This window comes from Chiloscyllium plagiosum, chromosome 7 (assembly GCF_004010195.1).
Source record: "Chiloscyllium plagiosum isolate BGI_BamShark_2017 chromosome 7, ASM401019v2, whole genome shotgun sequence".
Taxonomy (NCBI): Eukaryota; Metazoa; Chordata; class Chondrichthyes; order Orectolobiformes; family Hemiscylliidae; genus Chiloscyllium; species Chiloscyllium plagiosum.
In genome coordinates this window covers 57015678-57030858 of record NC_057716.1, presented here as the reverse complement: position 1 = coordinate 57030858, position 15181 = coordinate 57015678, and the positions used below count along the sequence as shown (strand labels likewise).

The 15181-nt window shown below is 39.1% G+C and overlaps 1 protein-coding gene across 4 annotated transcripts in view; it reads right to left on the bottom strand.

The window, feature by feature from the left end:
* The window catches only part of gpd2 (glycerol-3-phosphate dehydrogenase 2 (mitochondrial)), a 128024-nt gene that overhangs the window by 60022 nt on the left and 52821 nt on the right, over nucleotides 1-15181 (bottom strand). For 3 of the 4 annotated variants that reach the window (XM_043693788.1, XM_043693790.1, XM_043693789.1), the window contains exons 5-7: nucleotides 11549-11673; nucleotides 11226-11323; nucleotides 3819-3982 (exon numbers count right to left, since the gene is read on the bottom strand). In XM_043693788.1, the coding sequence (XP_043549723.1) occupies nucleotides 3819-3982; nucleotides 11226-11323; nucleotides 11549-11673 (387 nt within the window). Of the gene's footprint in view, nucleotides 1-3818; nucleotides 3983-11225; nucleotides 11324-11548; nucleotides 11674-13540; nucleotides 13573-15181 lie in introns of those variants that run through there. The other variant, XM_043693791.1, reaches the window with a different exon arrangement.

The following is a 15181-nucleotide window of genomic DNA, read 5'->3' as shown; positions in this document are numbered from 1 at the left end:
AATAAATAGTGATAGCTTGAAAAGTGTCCATATTACAGAGGAGGAGGTGGTGAATGTTTTAAAATCAATAAAGGTGGATAAATCTCCGGGACCGAATCAGGTGTACCCTAGAACTTTGTGGAAAGCTAGGGAAGTGATTGCTGGACCCCTTGCTGAGATAGTTGTATCACTGATAGCCACAGGTGAGGTGCTAGAAGCCTGGAGTTGCTAATGTGGTGCCACTATTTAAGAAGGGTGGTAAGGAAAAGCTAGGGAACTATCAACCGATGAGCCTGAAATCAATGGTGGGTAAGTTTTATGAGGTGATTCTGAGGGACAGGATTTATATGTATTTAGACTGATTAGCCATAGTCAACATGGCTTTGTGCAAGAGAAATCATGTCTCACTAACTTAATTGAGTTTTTTGAAGAAGTGATGAAAAGGATTGATTAAGGCATAATGATGGAGATTGTCTACATGGACTTCAGTAAAGTGTTTAACAAGGTTCTGCATGGTAGACTGGTTAACAAAGTTAGATTACATGGAATACAGGGAGAGCTAGGAAGTTAGATACAAAATTGGCTCGAATGTAGAAAGCAGAGGGTGGTAGCGGAGGGATGCTTTTCAGACTGGAGGCCTGCGCCACAAGGATCTGTGCTGGGTCCATTGTTTTTTGTCATTTATATAAACGATTCAGATGTGAACATAGAAACTATGGTTACTGAGTTTGCAGATGACACCAAAATTGTTGGTTTAGTGGACAGCAAAGATGGTTACCTCAGAGTGCAATGGGACCTCGATTAGATGGGCCAATGAGTAGCAGATGAAGCTTAATTTAGATAGACATGAGGTGCTACATTTTGGTAGGGCAATTCAGGTCAGGACTTAAATGGTAAAGACTTGGGGAGTGTTGCTGAACAAAAAGACCTTGGAGTGCAGGCTCATAGTTCCTTGAAAGTAGAGTCGCAGGTAGATAGGATCGTGAAGAAGGTGCTTGGTAAGTTTGGCTTTGTCACTCAGTGCATTGAGTATAGGAGTTGGGAAGTCACGTTGCAGCTGTACAGGATGGTGGTTAGGCCACTTTTGGAATATTGTGTTCAATTCTGGTCTCCTTGTTATTGGAAAGATCTTGTGAAACTTAAAAGGGTTGAGAAAAGATTAGCTAGGATGTGTTTATCCAAAGATGTGCAGGTTAGGTGAATTGGCCATGCTAAATTGCCCATAGTGTTCAGGGATGTGTTAGTTAGGGATAAATGTAGAGTAATAGGGTAGGGGAATGGGTTTGTGTGGGATACTCATCAGAGGTTCGATGTGGACTTGTTGGGCTGAAGGGCCTGTTTCCACACTGTAGGGCAAGATTTAAAAGAGACCTAAGCAGCAACATTTTCATGCAGAGGATGTTGTGTATATGGAATGAGCTGCCAGAAGAAGTGGTGGAGCCTGGAAAAAAATAAAAGGCATCTGGAAGTGTAAATGCACATGAAGGGTTTAGAGGAATATGGGCCAAATGCTGGCAAATGGGACTAGGATGTCTGGTCGGCATGGACAATTTTGGACTGAAGGTTCTATTCTGTGTTGTAATGTCTTTATGACTCTATTTATGGAAAGCACAGCTTGAAAAGATGGTGAAGACAAGTTCTCTCACAATATTTGAGAAGCATCTGGATGAGCACTTAAAATGCCTGGGCAGAGTAGGCTATGGACCAACTGGAGATAAATCAGATTAGTTTTGTTTGGTTGTTGGTTGGCATAGAGATGGTGGGCCAAAGGGACTATTTCAATGCTGTATGATTATTATTACCATTGCATCCACTATCTCTGGAACAACATCTTTTAAATTCCTAGGGAAGCAGCCTGTGGTTGTTCCATGAGACTGATCAGCCTTTACCCTCATTGGTTTCCTTCTGAGCTATTCTAATTCTGGCTCCGATTTTAATGCTCAACTTTAATGTGCTTTTATTTGTCGAGCTCTTAGGTTTCGGATGTTCCATCCTACACCTTTGTAATTCTCTTTCCTCCTTTCAGAAGCTCCTTAAAAACCTCTTTGACCAGGCTCTTTCAATGATCTGACTGAAAAGCTCTTTGGTTCACTTGTTGTCAAATTTTGTTTTATAATACTCCTGTGAAACACCTTGTGATGTTTGATGTTCCTTTATTTGAAGACACAAAATAAATTTAAATTGTTCATGTTGCTTTGTCTTCAGCTACCTTGGCTCCATGTATGGAATTTTCCCTTAAAACTCTCCATTCAATATTTGCCGTTCAAACCCTCTTTAAGTCCGATACAATTAACAAGATTTATCACCCTTCCTAATCTTCCTGCTTGATCTGGCACTTTCTTTTTTCACTTTGCACCGTTTCCTATGCTAAGAGTGTTACATTTATGCAAGTTGACTTTGGTTGCCCAAATGGGTGTTCCAGATGAATACCTTGATCGCACTAAATTAGATAAGGTCCATTTTTATGTAGGTACTACAAATATTGTGATGACAAAAAAGTTTATAAAAATAATTACAGTAGGTGTCATTATCAATAAAAATTCTTTAAAATTACAATTTACAACACAAGCTTGTCAGAGGGAATGTGATTTACGAATAAATTATCAAACAAGAGAATGGACTATTCATTACTAAACTCTACAGAGTTCAATTATCTTTCAGCAAATTATAGCCTGACTGCTGGACAGCTACCTTGCACAGTGTCCTTCTTCAAGAAGGCACTCGCACTGTTGTAGGCTTTCCTCTGATTCATATGTTCTCTGACTATCTATCAATTTTTCAGCAAAAATCCCAGGGTTAGACCACCTTTCCTCATAAACATAGACTGGTGTTTTGATCAGCAATATTTTTTAAGATCAAAGAAAATATGAGAAGGTGCAATGGCAAGCTGTCTGTTTGTGTGCAACTTATTGTTTTTTTAATCTCCAAATCACTGTTTTTATTTCTACCCAATTTGCAAATTGCTTCCTTAAGTCCTGACATCATCTTTTGATTTGTAAACTGAGGAATCAATGGAGAGAATTTATTTACTCTGCTGGGGATTGTTTAGCAGTGTAATGATGTTAAGTATCATTGTTTTTCATTTCTACAAGCAGATATTCCACGATAACTCATTATTCAGAAGCTCTTTTCTAAACAGACTATCCAACTTTTCAGTATTATTCTTGAAGTAGGCAGCACTAAAACTTGGATTAAAGTTAATAATTCATAACTTGTACTTTAAAACAGCTTCCTAGACTGAAGAAAATGGATTTTCAGTAACCAAGATACATTATCCCAATTAAAATACTCTAAAATTTGTTTACAGTTCTGCTTTTTTAATATTAGGCCCACTTCATGGCTGGTAAGGGCATGACTACATTAAATTGCTTTTTAAAAATGGTATAGCACAAGACTGCAGTCTAGGATGAGAGAAAGTCTGATGATGGAGGAATGTTTAAATAGGGTAGACTACTGGACAAGGCAGAAACATTCCTGGCTCTTCTAACCCACGGTCAGCACTTCTCATCTCCTTATGGTTCCCCAAGACTACGGAAACATGGCTAACAAGTATAAAATCGCTTTTGTGACAGCTAAGATTCAGCCCTGAGAGTTTACACATTCTGCTGGGTATTTGTATCCTTTCATTTCTTGAACACAGAAAAATGATTCTTTCACATACTTTTCAGGGCCAATGGATTTTAACATAGATTAACTGGAGGACCTGAAAGTATTTGCCTTGAGCATTTCAAAATGAGTAGATAATTTTAAAAGGTATCTCAGCTATGCAAAGAGAGTCCAGATTGTTTCTCTGTCTTACTTTTAAAATTATTCAGACAGAAGAAATTTAAAATAGTTACCATCATAGTAAACAATAGCTCCTACAAGCTTATCTTTTTTCAGCATGGGGAAAAGTTCCAGAGCTCTCGACTTGGTAAGGACATAACTGTTTGTCAAACATTGACGTCCAGCCACAAAATCATACATCTTTATCCCAGCCCAGTAATAAGGAAGCTGCCACCACCTATTAGAGAAAAACAAAGACAGTGTGATGAATTAGAGTTCAAATGTTTTAAGCATACAAATTTTAATGTACATTGTAAAAATACTATTGCACTGCTTCAAAGGTTCTGCGCCTGCTGAAACAGAACATATCCATATGATCAAAACTAGTATAGAGGTATCATGTTTCTCAGTCTTTTTGTAACATTAAAAGTTTAGAAAATTTCCTTCCATCTTCAGAATTGCTTTTTAAGTAAAGGCAGATATTTTTCAGTATATAAAATAGTGTAAGGTGAGTGATTTAACAGATTTGTTTTATAGATTAGTTTACACCATAGTAATAAACTGGATCACTCTATGCCTTGGTGGTGGTATAACACAAATAGGCACCAGAAATAAACCAGAAACAAATTGATTTCATATACATATGCAGCATCATGTGATTATTCTTCCTGTAGTTAAGGATCCTGGTTATTCAATTCTTTTCCTTACATTCCATTTCCATTCACGTAAACACATCACATTTTAATTTTAAAGGTTTATAATGGAACAACACCAACAGAAGGAGTTCACTTCCTGCACTGGCTGAAGTTACCATGAAGGTTTTCTCAACCTCGTCTTTTGACAGAGGTGAGGTGACCTTCAGGTTAAAACCCCTCAACAGTCATCTCTCCCTAATGAAACAGCAGCACCTCTACGACTATGGTGACTTGGCGTAATTTAAAATGCATTTATTTGAACCAATCCCTAGTGTGACATATGTGGCCTAAAGATATCTGGCCTCACTGCTTGAATTCCAAGACCTCAAATTAATTCAGCAAGTGTTTCCCAGGATTCATATTTATTACATATTCTAATTTAATAAAATGAGCAAATATATCATCACCTCCAATTCAAATCTTCCTCTTACTGTTAGAATTTATTTTTAAAATCTACAACAAACTTTCTGTCGACCTTACATTACCTATGCAGTAAAAATGCAAGGCCATTTAAGCTCTGTGAACTACAGCATCAGCACTATTGCAGAAAAATCAGCAAACCACCATCTATCTGCCCTCTCCTAGTTAGTGATATTACGAAATAAAATTAATGAAAGATCAAGATTAGGCAGTAGCTGAATACATTTTTAAACTACATATCAGTTCTGCAAAATGTAACATTCTTTATGTTCATAAAAAAGCAAACAGTTTAAAAAGCATATACACTAAAAGGCCCTGCAAGTTTCCACCAATTCTTGAGCTAGTCCAGTGAGTTAGTGGAAGGCAGAGCACACAGAGGGAAGAAAAATTTCTTGTGCCAGTCTCAACTCCAGCAAGTCACGGGGCTGCTCAGATTTCTTACAGGACTGAATTTATGCAAACAGATCAGTGGGCTAAACTTTATATCCCACAATAATCAGAAATCTAGATTTTCCGATCAAGATTACAGCAAATCTGGTGTTAATCAGTTTCAAATAATTAATGTAGCTGTCAAGGCATTGTCAACTAGAAAATTAATATTTAACATTCCACTAGCTATGCAAGTCCATCTTTATTAAATATATATGTACATTATACAAATTAGGAACTGCCTATTCTATTAGCATGAGAAAACAAAGCCTAAGGAGCAGGTTTCATCACAGAATGAATCTAACATGGTACAGTCTAGTAACCAATTTTGAAGCAACATATCTGCTATATCCATGTTAGTGAAGTCAACACAGACATCAGTGCGCATGCTCCACTGAAATATAAATCTAGACTAGACTTACTAACATTAGCTTGGGAACATGTTCAGAGACTCAACAGCTTACATAAAATAGGCACATGCTCAGATATAAAACAGGAAGAAATATGTGTAATTAAATCACATTCTGTTTGCTTGTATTTTACACTTAGAATTGAAAAGGTTTGATTACCACCTCACCATTGAAATATGTGCAGATTTTTTTCAAATAATAAATTACCATATAAATAAATCAGATTTATTTAAGACAATATTTCCATTTCCTTTTGTTATATTATATAAGGTTTTAACACAGTTCTAATGAAAGGTCGTCTACCTAAAATACATTTTTTTTCCACAGATGCAACCTGACTTGCTGAGTACTTCCAGAATTTTCTATTTTTATTTCAGATTGTCGGCATCCACAAGCACTTCAGTTTTAAAAAATTAAATCTTCACTGTGTCATGTTAACCTATCTTACACTCTCCTGTTCAAAATGAAAATTTAAGATAGCCTCTAGAGCAGATATAATATTTACATTGTTTCATCACTGTGTTCCAATCAACATGCTTTTGAGATTAGTCTAGTCTACATCCATCTCAATACCTTAAAGTTTCAGAAGGTAATAGTGCCTAAGACAATACCCTGAAGCAGCACTCATCCTTTACTGAGAAAGTTCCTTTAGGCTTCTGCACTTGAACTAGCTTTGGTGTCATTTATTGAAATCCCATCTGTGCCAAAATGAAGGACAAGTAATTGCTGTTTTCTTGGAAGAAATAAATGTCAATGCTGTTGAAGTCATTCACTTACGTGACAATGGCAAAGAGAAGAATCATAGCTATTCATTGATGGGACTGAGTTTTGCCAGTCACTGTTCTAGACTGAAATAAGGCGCCCAAGGCTAAACTATTATGAAAATCAATAAAAAATGAGAAGTAACTAGTATAAGGAAGGAAAACCATTAGATTTTGAAATTATGAATAGCTATTTCAAATATTCCTCTTCATAATAATTATCTAGAGAGCACATGCAAAATATGGAAAGGTGCTGGTGTGATTGTGCTGATGGATGAGTCCTGTTACAATTGAGTTTTATATTAATACAACCAATCTATATGATACTTTATTCGGGCAAACCACCAAAAATTGGGTTACAACAGATGAAAAACACACTGATCGAGATTCTATTCAATTGTGCTTTTTTATTCAGCACTATTTCCCCAATATCAATCTACCCAGTCCAAAACTGCATTAACGGAAGCTGTAAAGACATTAAACATTAACTTTCTAGTTGACAATGTTTCACCAGCTACACAAGTCCACCTTGAGAGTAAATTATCATTAACCTTATGCACAACATGAGTTTCTATCAACTTTTCTGATAGTTTTAAAGGCATCAGGTTAGAACCATAGGTAATTGCTACTAATAGCGCACTTTTGCAGGCTTTTGAAGAGGGTTTGAAATTAAGCTGGAACTTCTAAGTTCAATAACAACAATGCATTGACATTGGTAAAGACGAAACCATCTCTGTAAAGACAATAACAGACTAGAGTCCCGAACTAGTGACATGAGCACACTGACTGTGGCAAGGCTTACACAACATAATAAGCGAAGTTGAATAGAATCACTGAAAAAGTGCATGCCTCCCTGATGAGCTTAATGTATTTTATGCTTGTTTTGAACAGAACTCAGTGAAATGATGTCACTCGCCCCAAGAGCCTTGTGTGCACCTGTACCTACAGTCATCACTGCAGAAATAAGTTCAACATTCTTGACAGTGAACTCACGGAAAGCAACTGGACCAGATGGAGTCCCCGGCTGTGCACAGATCCTGTGCAGACCAGCTGGCGAGAGTATTTGCAGACATCTTTAACCTCTCCTTACCACAATGTTGTCTTTCCTTGTCAGTTGGGAGATGAGCCACAGTTAGTCCTGGGGCTCTGTTCACTGAAAGGCAAGGATGGGGACATCATCAGGGACCACTGACGTGCTGGGTAAGTTGGGGAAATTCAAATGTGGGGATTTGAGGCAGCATGCTGGATTACAGAGAGGTTAGTAATTGTGAACAGGGCCATATCATCATAAGGAAGGGAGACATTGGGAGCACAGAAGGGCAAGGGGTACTGAGGGAAGAGGATCATTGATCGTCCCAACCACAGTAGATTCATTGGGTGGGACAATTCAAAATTATGTTTGTTATAACTAATCTGTATGCCTGGGCCTCAGTAAGTCAAGAGGGGAAAATGAGCAATCAAATAATAAAGATTTGGATGGGATTGGAGGGAAGATCGAAGTTGGTGGGGTTGGCAATGGATTCAAATCATGACAAACCTTCATGCTAGTATGGGTGCTTGGAAAGAATGGCTATTGTTCAGACAAGGTGGCATTAAGGATGGCTAGTCTCTCCTCCTTCATCCTTGTAGCTGCAGCTAAAATTAATTGCAGAGTTGATGATACAAACTGAACATATATTTAAAAATATGATGACACATTTAGGATCAAGTTTCATTTGTACCACTTGTGTCCTCAGGTTTTCTTTTATCTTTCCTTCCCACTGTTAAGATGCAGTCCTAGTGTCTGCAGCTAAGCTGGAGGGTGCTTGCCCTGTTGGCCTTGGAGTTTGGGGTGGCAGATTCTCAGGGCTATTTTGGGCAGAGGGCCCAATCATGTCAAAAATGTCCTGGCCAGATGTAGGTTCACCCTTCACACAGTTTGGATTCCCACTGGGTTGGAGATTGTAAACGAGGTGGAAGAGACTTCTGGAGGGCCTGTATGAGGTGCTTTCTCCAACTGGGATCCTACTGTTCACCCTGTCTCACTGTGAGGAAGGGACATTTTGAGTGAGATCAAGGATCTTCATTTCCCTGTCACCTTGCTGTTGGCTGAAAAATGTGCTGCTGGAAAAGCGCAGCAGGTCGGGCAGCATCCAAGGAGCAGCAGAATCGCGTTTCAGGCATAAGCCCTTCTTCAGGAATGAGGAGGGTGTGCCAAGGTAAAAGGTAGGGAGGAGGGACTTGGGGGAGGGGCGTTGGGAATGCGATAGGTGGAACGCTTTTCCAGCAAAACATTTTTCAGCTCTGTTCTCCAGCATCTGCAGTCCTCACTTTCACCTTGCTGTTGGTGCTGACCAAATGCAGTTCTTCACATTTAATCAAGTAGATATGGAGTGTGCTGGACCTGGGACTCCATGGCAGTATCCAACGTGTCCAGAGAAAAGGACAATCCACATATGCCTGAGCTAGCACCTTGCAGATAGTGTTGATTGACTCCTCTAAGTGTCTCTGAAAAGCTTGCTTGCTGTTCCTGTGCCTGCTTGTGCATTTATGTGAAGTTATGCCTGACCAGCACCTTGAGGTCTTCTTCTCCATGGGTCTGAGCAGGTGGCCTGGTCTCCCGCAGTCCTGAGATCTTCAATCTTCACCTGAATTCGAAATTATGTATCACAATGTTCTCCATTCCTTCAATGGAAATATTAAAGTTCCATCCCCTTATCTTTGTCATCTTTCAGTGCTCACTTGAACTGGAAATAACACACATTTTAATACCCATTTGTTTCATACCTCCTAACATTGATAGCAGTATTAGAATACCATCAGGCCTTACAGCATTAATACAAGGTACACTCTGAGACAATCCTGACTAATTTAGAATTAAAGATAAACGAAGGCTGACTTTGGAGGCGTCCTAAAGGCATGATGTGGTGGCTAGAGCAGTCCAGAATTCAGTGTTAGACAACTGGATACTAAGTAATGTTCCCTGTCATTTCCTTCTGTTGTGTATTGCCCACTCCTTGCTCATTGTAAAGGTTATGGGAGGTCTTATTGTCCACTGTGTAGGCTGTAAGGGAATGTTGGTTAGCTGGACAGCACCCTGGCAGAATTTGAGAAAAGTCTTCAGCTTAATGTGGTTTCTCTTCGAGACACAATCATGAACCAGCCATAGGCAGAATTGCTTTCTGAATGCACGCATCAATATTCTCATCAATCATGGCATCCTTAGAAAGAACACAAACCAAGGTATGCAAACTTGAGACTGATGATGTCAACCAATTATATCTGTGCTTCACAGTGTGTGCCAGGTGCTGACTGAAAGATAACTTCAGTTTCAAGGGAGGGAAAATATACTGGCAGCACTTCAGGATTTGGATATCACTGTGAAGATGTCTTCCTTGTTGTGAGCAGCCAGGGCATAAGATCAGCCATCATTATACCTGTAGACTTGTCTCTAATTGCATTCTTAAGCAAAAGAATGGCAAATTATGGCAAAGAAGAGATTCAAGAGCTGGGGAACAATGACATTTCATTGATTTAAGGACGTTACGCCAAAGACAATGAGTATCTCACCACAAGCTCAAATACATTGAACTATGTCATTATCCAGTAGGTACAGGCTTTTGGCAAACATGCTTATACACCATAACTGGGACAGCAAGTTGCATGGACCGCATCTCCTCACACTGCCAAAGAGGTACTTCATTCTTTGAACAAGAAGAGTAGATCTTGATGTGGCCCTCAGCATTATTCTTTGTAGCTTCAAATAGCATATGTGAGTGCCTTTTCTCCAACTGAAAGATGACTTACTCCTTGGTAATTATTGTACATATTTTAAATCCTTTCTGCTCCCAGATACTGACAATGTTAGCTTCCAGGTTTGTAAAGTAACTCTATTGTACTTCCAAATCTCTGATGGAATGCTGTCTGGGCCAGTGTTTATTTGTTCACCTTTATCACTTTTCCACTTTTCTTAGGCAGCTGCTGAATTTGATGTAGAGAACCTGCTGAGGTAAGAGTCTGTTGAGGAGTTCAGTGAAATTCTCGCACCATTTCAGCAATCTATTACAACTGCCTTCCCAGAGATTAATTTGTTTCCATCAGCTATTAGTTAGAAGCCAAGGTTGTGGTGGTGGGCCATATACAGTTTTCAGCATGCAGTAAAAATATGGTTCATGCTTTTCAGCAAGATCTTGCAACTCATCAGCCTTTACAGTCCATCAGTCATTCTGCATTTTGCTTAAAGCATCCTTCATGGTCTCAAGAGTCACATTCCTGGATCACTAAACAGATGGTGATAGTCTCCACCAAATACAGGAGAAGGTTGATGAGATTTTGAGAACAAAACGGCCAGAAACTAAAGAATAAACATTAGAACACTGATCAGCATGGTTGTATATTATTCTAAACTCATCACAGATGTAGTCAATGTATTCACCCCATTGTATCAACTGCTCAAAGATGAATTTGGTCAGGAGTGATCTGCAGGGTGACAGGAAGCAATTGAAGAAGAAAGAAAGGATTGTCTGGTGATACTGTTTCAGTTCACTATGTTCCGAAGAAGCACCCATTTTAATGTATGATGCCTCATCGTAAATGGTGTAATGAGCTAGATAAGTGTAATATCTGAGAGGAAATTAGACTTACCACCAAGATTAACCTGTATATAACACAGGTTAACGGTCATAAGTATTTGACTGTTTTCTACTGTAAGTTGAAGGAAGTATTTCAATAGTGAAGCATTAACAGATCTATCACATGCTATTTCAAATATATTAAGAGATGCTTACCTATAAAGTGGGAGCATGATCGGTAACTGTTTTGCAATATGCGGGGCAATCTCGAGTAAGTTGGCACGTTCCATGAGTGCTTCCTTTACTAGTTTATACTATAAAAGGAAAACAGTTGGAAGCTATAATTATTATGATACTGAAACTTATTGATGACGTAAGTGGTTCTGGAAAAGACATAGGCAGCTAATAACTCACAACTGTGTTTATCAGCACATGCATTCAATAATTATTCAGGACATTACAAGCAGGAAGTAACACACATTCTTGAAAAGCAAACAATGCCAAGCATATTTATTCACAAGAATGTTTATTATTTATACCTGTTCAAAATCTAAGTTCATGAATGCTTTCTGTAGGTATCGCACTCCTCCATGGATAAGCTTGGTGCTTTTGCTACTGGTCCCAGAAGAAAAGTCCTCTCTCTCTATTAGTGCAGTTTTGAGACCTAGGCAAAAACAAAAAGTATTCTCTATAGATTGTCCTAAGTTACGTACTTGTATAATTTTTCACATTTCATTTAAAGTTAAAACATTTTCCTTCCCTTGAAGATACTTGAGGATAGAGGTGCCCTCTTTCTCTAAATGTTTTAAATTTTATTAAGATTAGAGTAAAAAACCATCAGCCAGGTCACCATTGAAAGAAAGAATCCTCCCTATAAAGATGTTACTCAAATCAGTCAGGCAGGAGGGCTGTGTACAGCTGCCTGGAGTAATGCCCTCCCTGGCTTGCTACCAGGGAGTTTGTTTCCAGGGTGTTAAACTGGTTCCTTTCTTTCATTCTTTTACAAGACACAGGCATTGTTTGCTAGGCCAGCATTTCTCAATCCTCCTTAGTTGCTCTGGAGAAGGTGCTGGCAAGTCTGATTGCTAGCTGCCCTGATCAGCCAGCAGCTCCATGTGGTGTGTTGCCTAATGCTGCCTCCACACAAATAGACTAGCAATGAATAGTCAGGAGACTGGCATACCAGGCAGCAGGGATGTTCTTAACTCCACTCCTCCCTCAGTGGGCGTGGAAAATCCAACTGACATTGCATTTCTTATATTTTTATCCAGTTGGAATGATACAAAATTTATTGGGAAATTAAGTAAATTATTTAGATGCTGATTTGGTCAAATAACTTGCAAAGCAATATCTGGTTTCAAACTATTCCAAATTATTAACTACGTGCCTCAAGAAGGAATGGAGTTTGATCTTTTATTATCTTGTTCTTGGGATAAGCATGATTTTGGAAAGGCTATAACTATTGACCACTTGTAGATGTCTGGAAAAAGATTGTGGTCGGCCTTCTTTTTGAACCACCTGTAGCCCTTGTTTTGACAATTCACAACTTGAACAGATTTTTTTTGTGCTTGTGTCTAATACACATTTTGTTTCAAGGGACTATAGTCTCAGCTGTATGGAAGTAGTAATGTCACTTATCAGTCTAACAGATAGAACCTAAATTGCCAATATAAATAAAGGCAGCCCAAAAATTACATTGAAATCTTTGAATCATTAGATGTGACACCTTTTCTTTGCACGTTAGATGAGAAGGACAACTGATCTAAAGGAAAATCTAATCTACTGGGTGATCTTAATTAAAATATGTTGTCTAGTGAAGTACAGCTAACATTGAGGCACACTCGGACACCAAAACAAATGATGCAACATTTTTAAATTCCACTTGTGGGACATGGGTGTTGCTGGCTGGGCCAGCATTTATTGTCTCTCCCTTGTTGTCCTTGAGAAGGTGATGGTGAGCTGTAGCCTTTACTTGCTGCTGTCCACATGCTGCAGGTTGACACACAATTCCCATTAAACAGGGAATTCCAGGATTTTCACCCAGCAACAGTAAAGCAATGGTGGTATATTTCCAAATCAGGATAGTGAGTGGCTTTGAGGGGAACTTCCAGGTGGTGGTGTGCTCCCATGCTGACGTCATCCTTCCAGAAATAAGGGGTTGTGGATTTAGAAGGTGCTGTTTAGGGAACTTCAGGGAATTCCTGCAATGGATTGTAGATATTACACATTGCTGCTACTGAGTATCAGTGGTGAAGGAAGTAGATATTTATTGATCAGGTACCAATCAAACAGGCTGCTTTGGCCAGGATGTTGTCAAGCTTATTAAGTGTTACTGAAGCTGCACCTTTCCAGGCAAGTGGGGAGTATTCCATCATACTCCTGAGCACAGTGTGGGAAGGCTGTGCATGAAGCAGCATTGGAGATGAGAATGTTGAGCAAACAGCAATACAAGGAAACAACTGCAAACATTCCTGACTTGTGCCTTGTAGATTGTAGACAGACTTTGGGGAGTCAGGGGGTGAGTTACTCACCGCAGTATTCCTAGCCTCTGACCTGCTCTTCTAGCCACTGTGTTTATATGGCAGATCCAGTTAGGTTTCTGGTCAATGGTAACCCCAGGATGTTGATAGTGAGGGATTCAGTGATGGCATCACCACTGAATATCAAGGCATCGTGGAAGTAGATAGGAAATATAATTAAAATGGTGTGGAGTCAAGAAAAATTGTTTCATTTGATCATGACTCTGATCAATGTGACATAATTAAGAGCTATTCATTTCAAGTTAAGCATTACATTGAAAGCATGGATAATACACCGTTAGATAGCAAACAAACAAGACAGTGGACAGCGGCAAATTAATGCATATCTGCTTGTGATTATATAGATCACTTGGCAAATCATATGTATTGTACAGGCTTATAAATATAAACTAAATCAGCACTTTATATATTTACCATAAATATCAAACTTAATTCATATTCAGAAAAATTTAAATTCGAAGTTGTTTCAATGGAAGTTCGCTCCTTGCAAGTAAACCCTGACATTGTGTTTAGTTTAGTCAGTGCACAATTATGAGAATAAAACAGGGAATGACAGAGAGGGAGCAGTGCGAGGACAAAGCAGCGAGTGAGACAAGGAGCAGTGTGAGGATAAAACAGCGAGTATGAGAGATGGAGCAGCATAGGGAATAAAAAAGCACGTCTGAGGGAGCAAAGAGAGAGCAGAGAGAGGATAAAAGTGTGAGTTAGAGAGGCCAAGCTGCAATGCAACAAAAAGCAAGGGTGCAGTGCAAACGCAGTGAGAGGACAAAAGGCCAACACTGAGAGGATGAGGTGAGACTGCAACTGGCGATGAGAAATGAGGGCATAAGTGTTAGAGAGGTTGCTTTTGTATGAGAGTGATTAACATTGCTTTAGATTTAGGTAAATAATGAGGGAGGAGCAAGGAACAATCTCTTTTTGGAACTTCTAAACTGAAAGAGACTAACTTCAATACAATGAAATTGAGGCTTGGGGTGATCTTTCAGAAATCACTAGGGTCAGGGATGGGCTAATGGTCTAAAATGGCTAATGTAACACGCCTCTTTAAGGAGGGAGGGAGGCAGAAGAACAGGAAATTATAGGTCAGTCAGCCTGACCTTGGTCATTGGTAAGATTTTAAAGAGTCCATCATTAAGAATGAGATTGCAGAGTACTTGGAAGTGCATAGTAAAAAAGAGCTGAGTCAGCAAAACTTTGTCAAAGGGAGGTCATGCCTGACAAATCTGCTTGAATTCTTTGAGGAGGTGAACAAGTTAAACAAAGGACAACCACTGGACATGATCCATTTGGACTTCTAGAAGGCCTTTGACAAAGGGCTATACAGAAGGCTGCTAAATAAGATAAGACCCCAGTGGTGTTAGAGGCAAGTGGATGGACAGTGGATTGGCTGAATGGCAGAAAGCAGAGAGTGGGGATAAAAGGAAACTTTTTTCAGGAAGAATAGAGGCATAAACTATTTTCTAAGGGGAAAAGCTTCAGAAATCTGAAGCACAAAGGGACTCAGGCATCCTAGTTCAGGATTCTCTTAAGGTTAACATGCAGGTTCTGTTGGCAGTTAGGAAGGCAAATCCAATGTTAGCATTCATTTCAAGAAGACTAGAATACAAGAGCAGAGATGCACTGCTGAGGCTG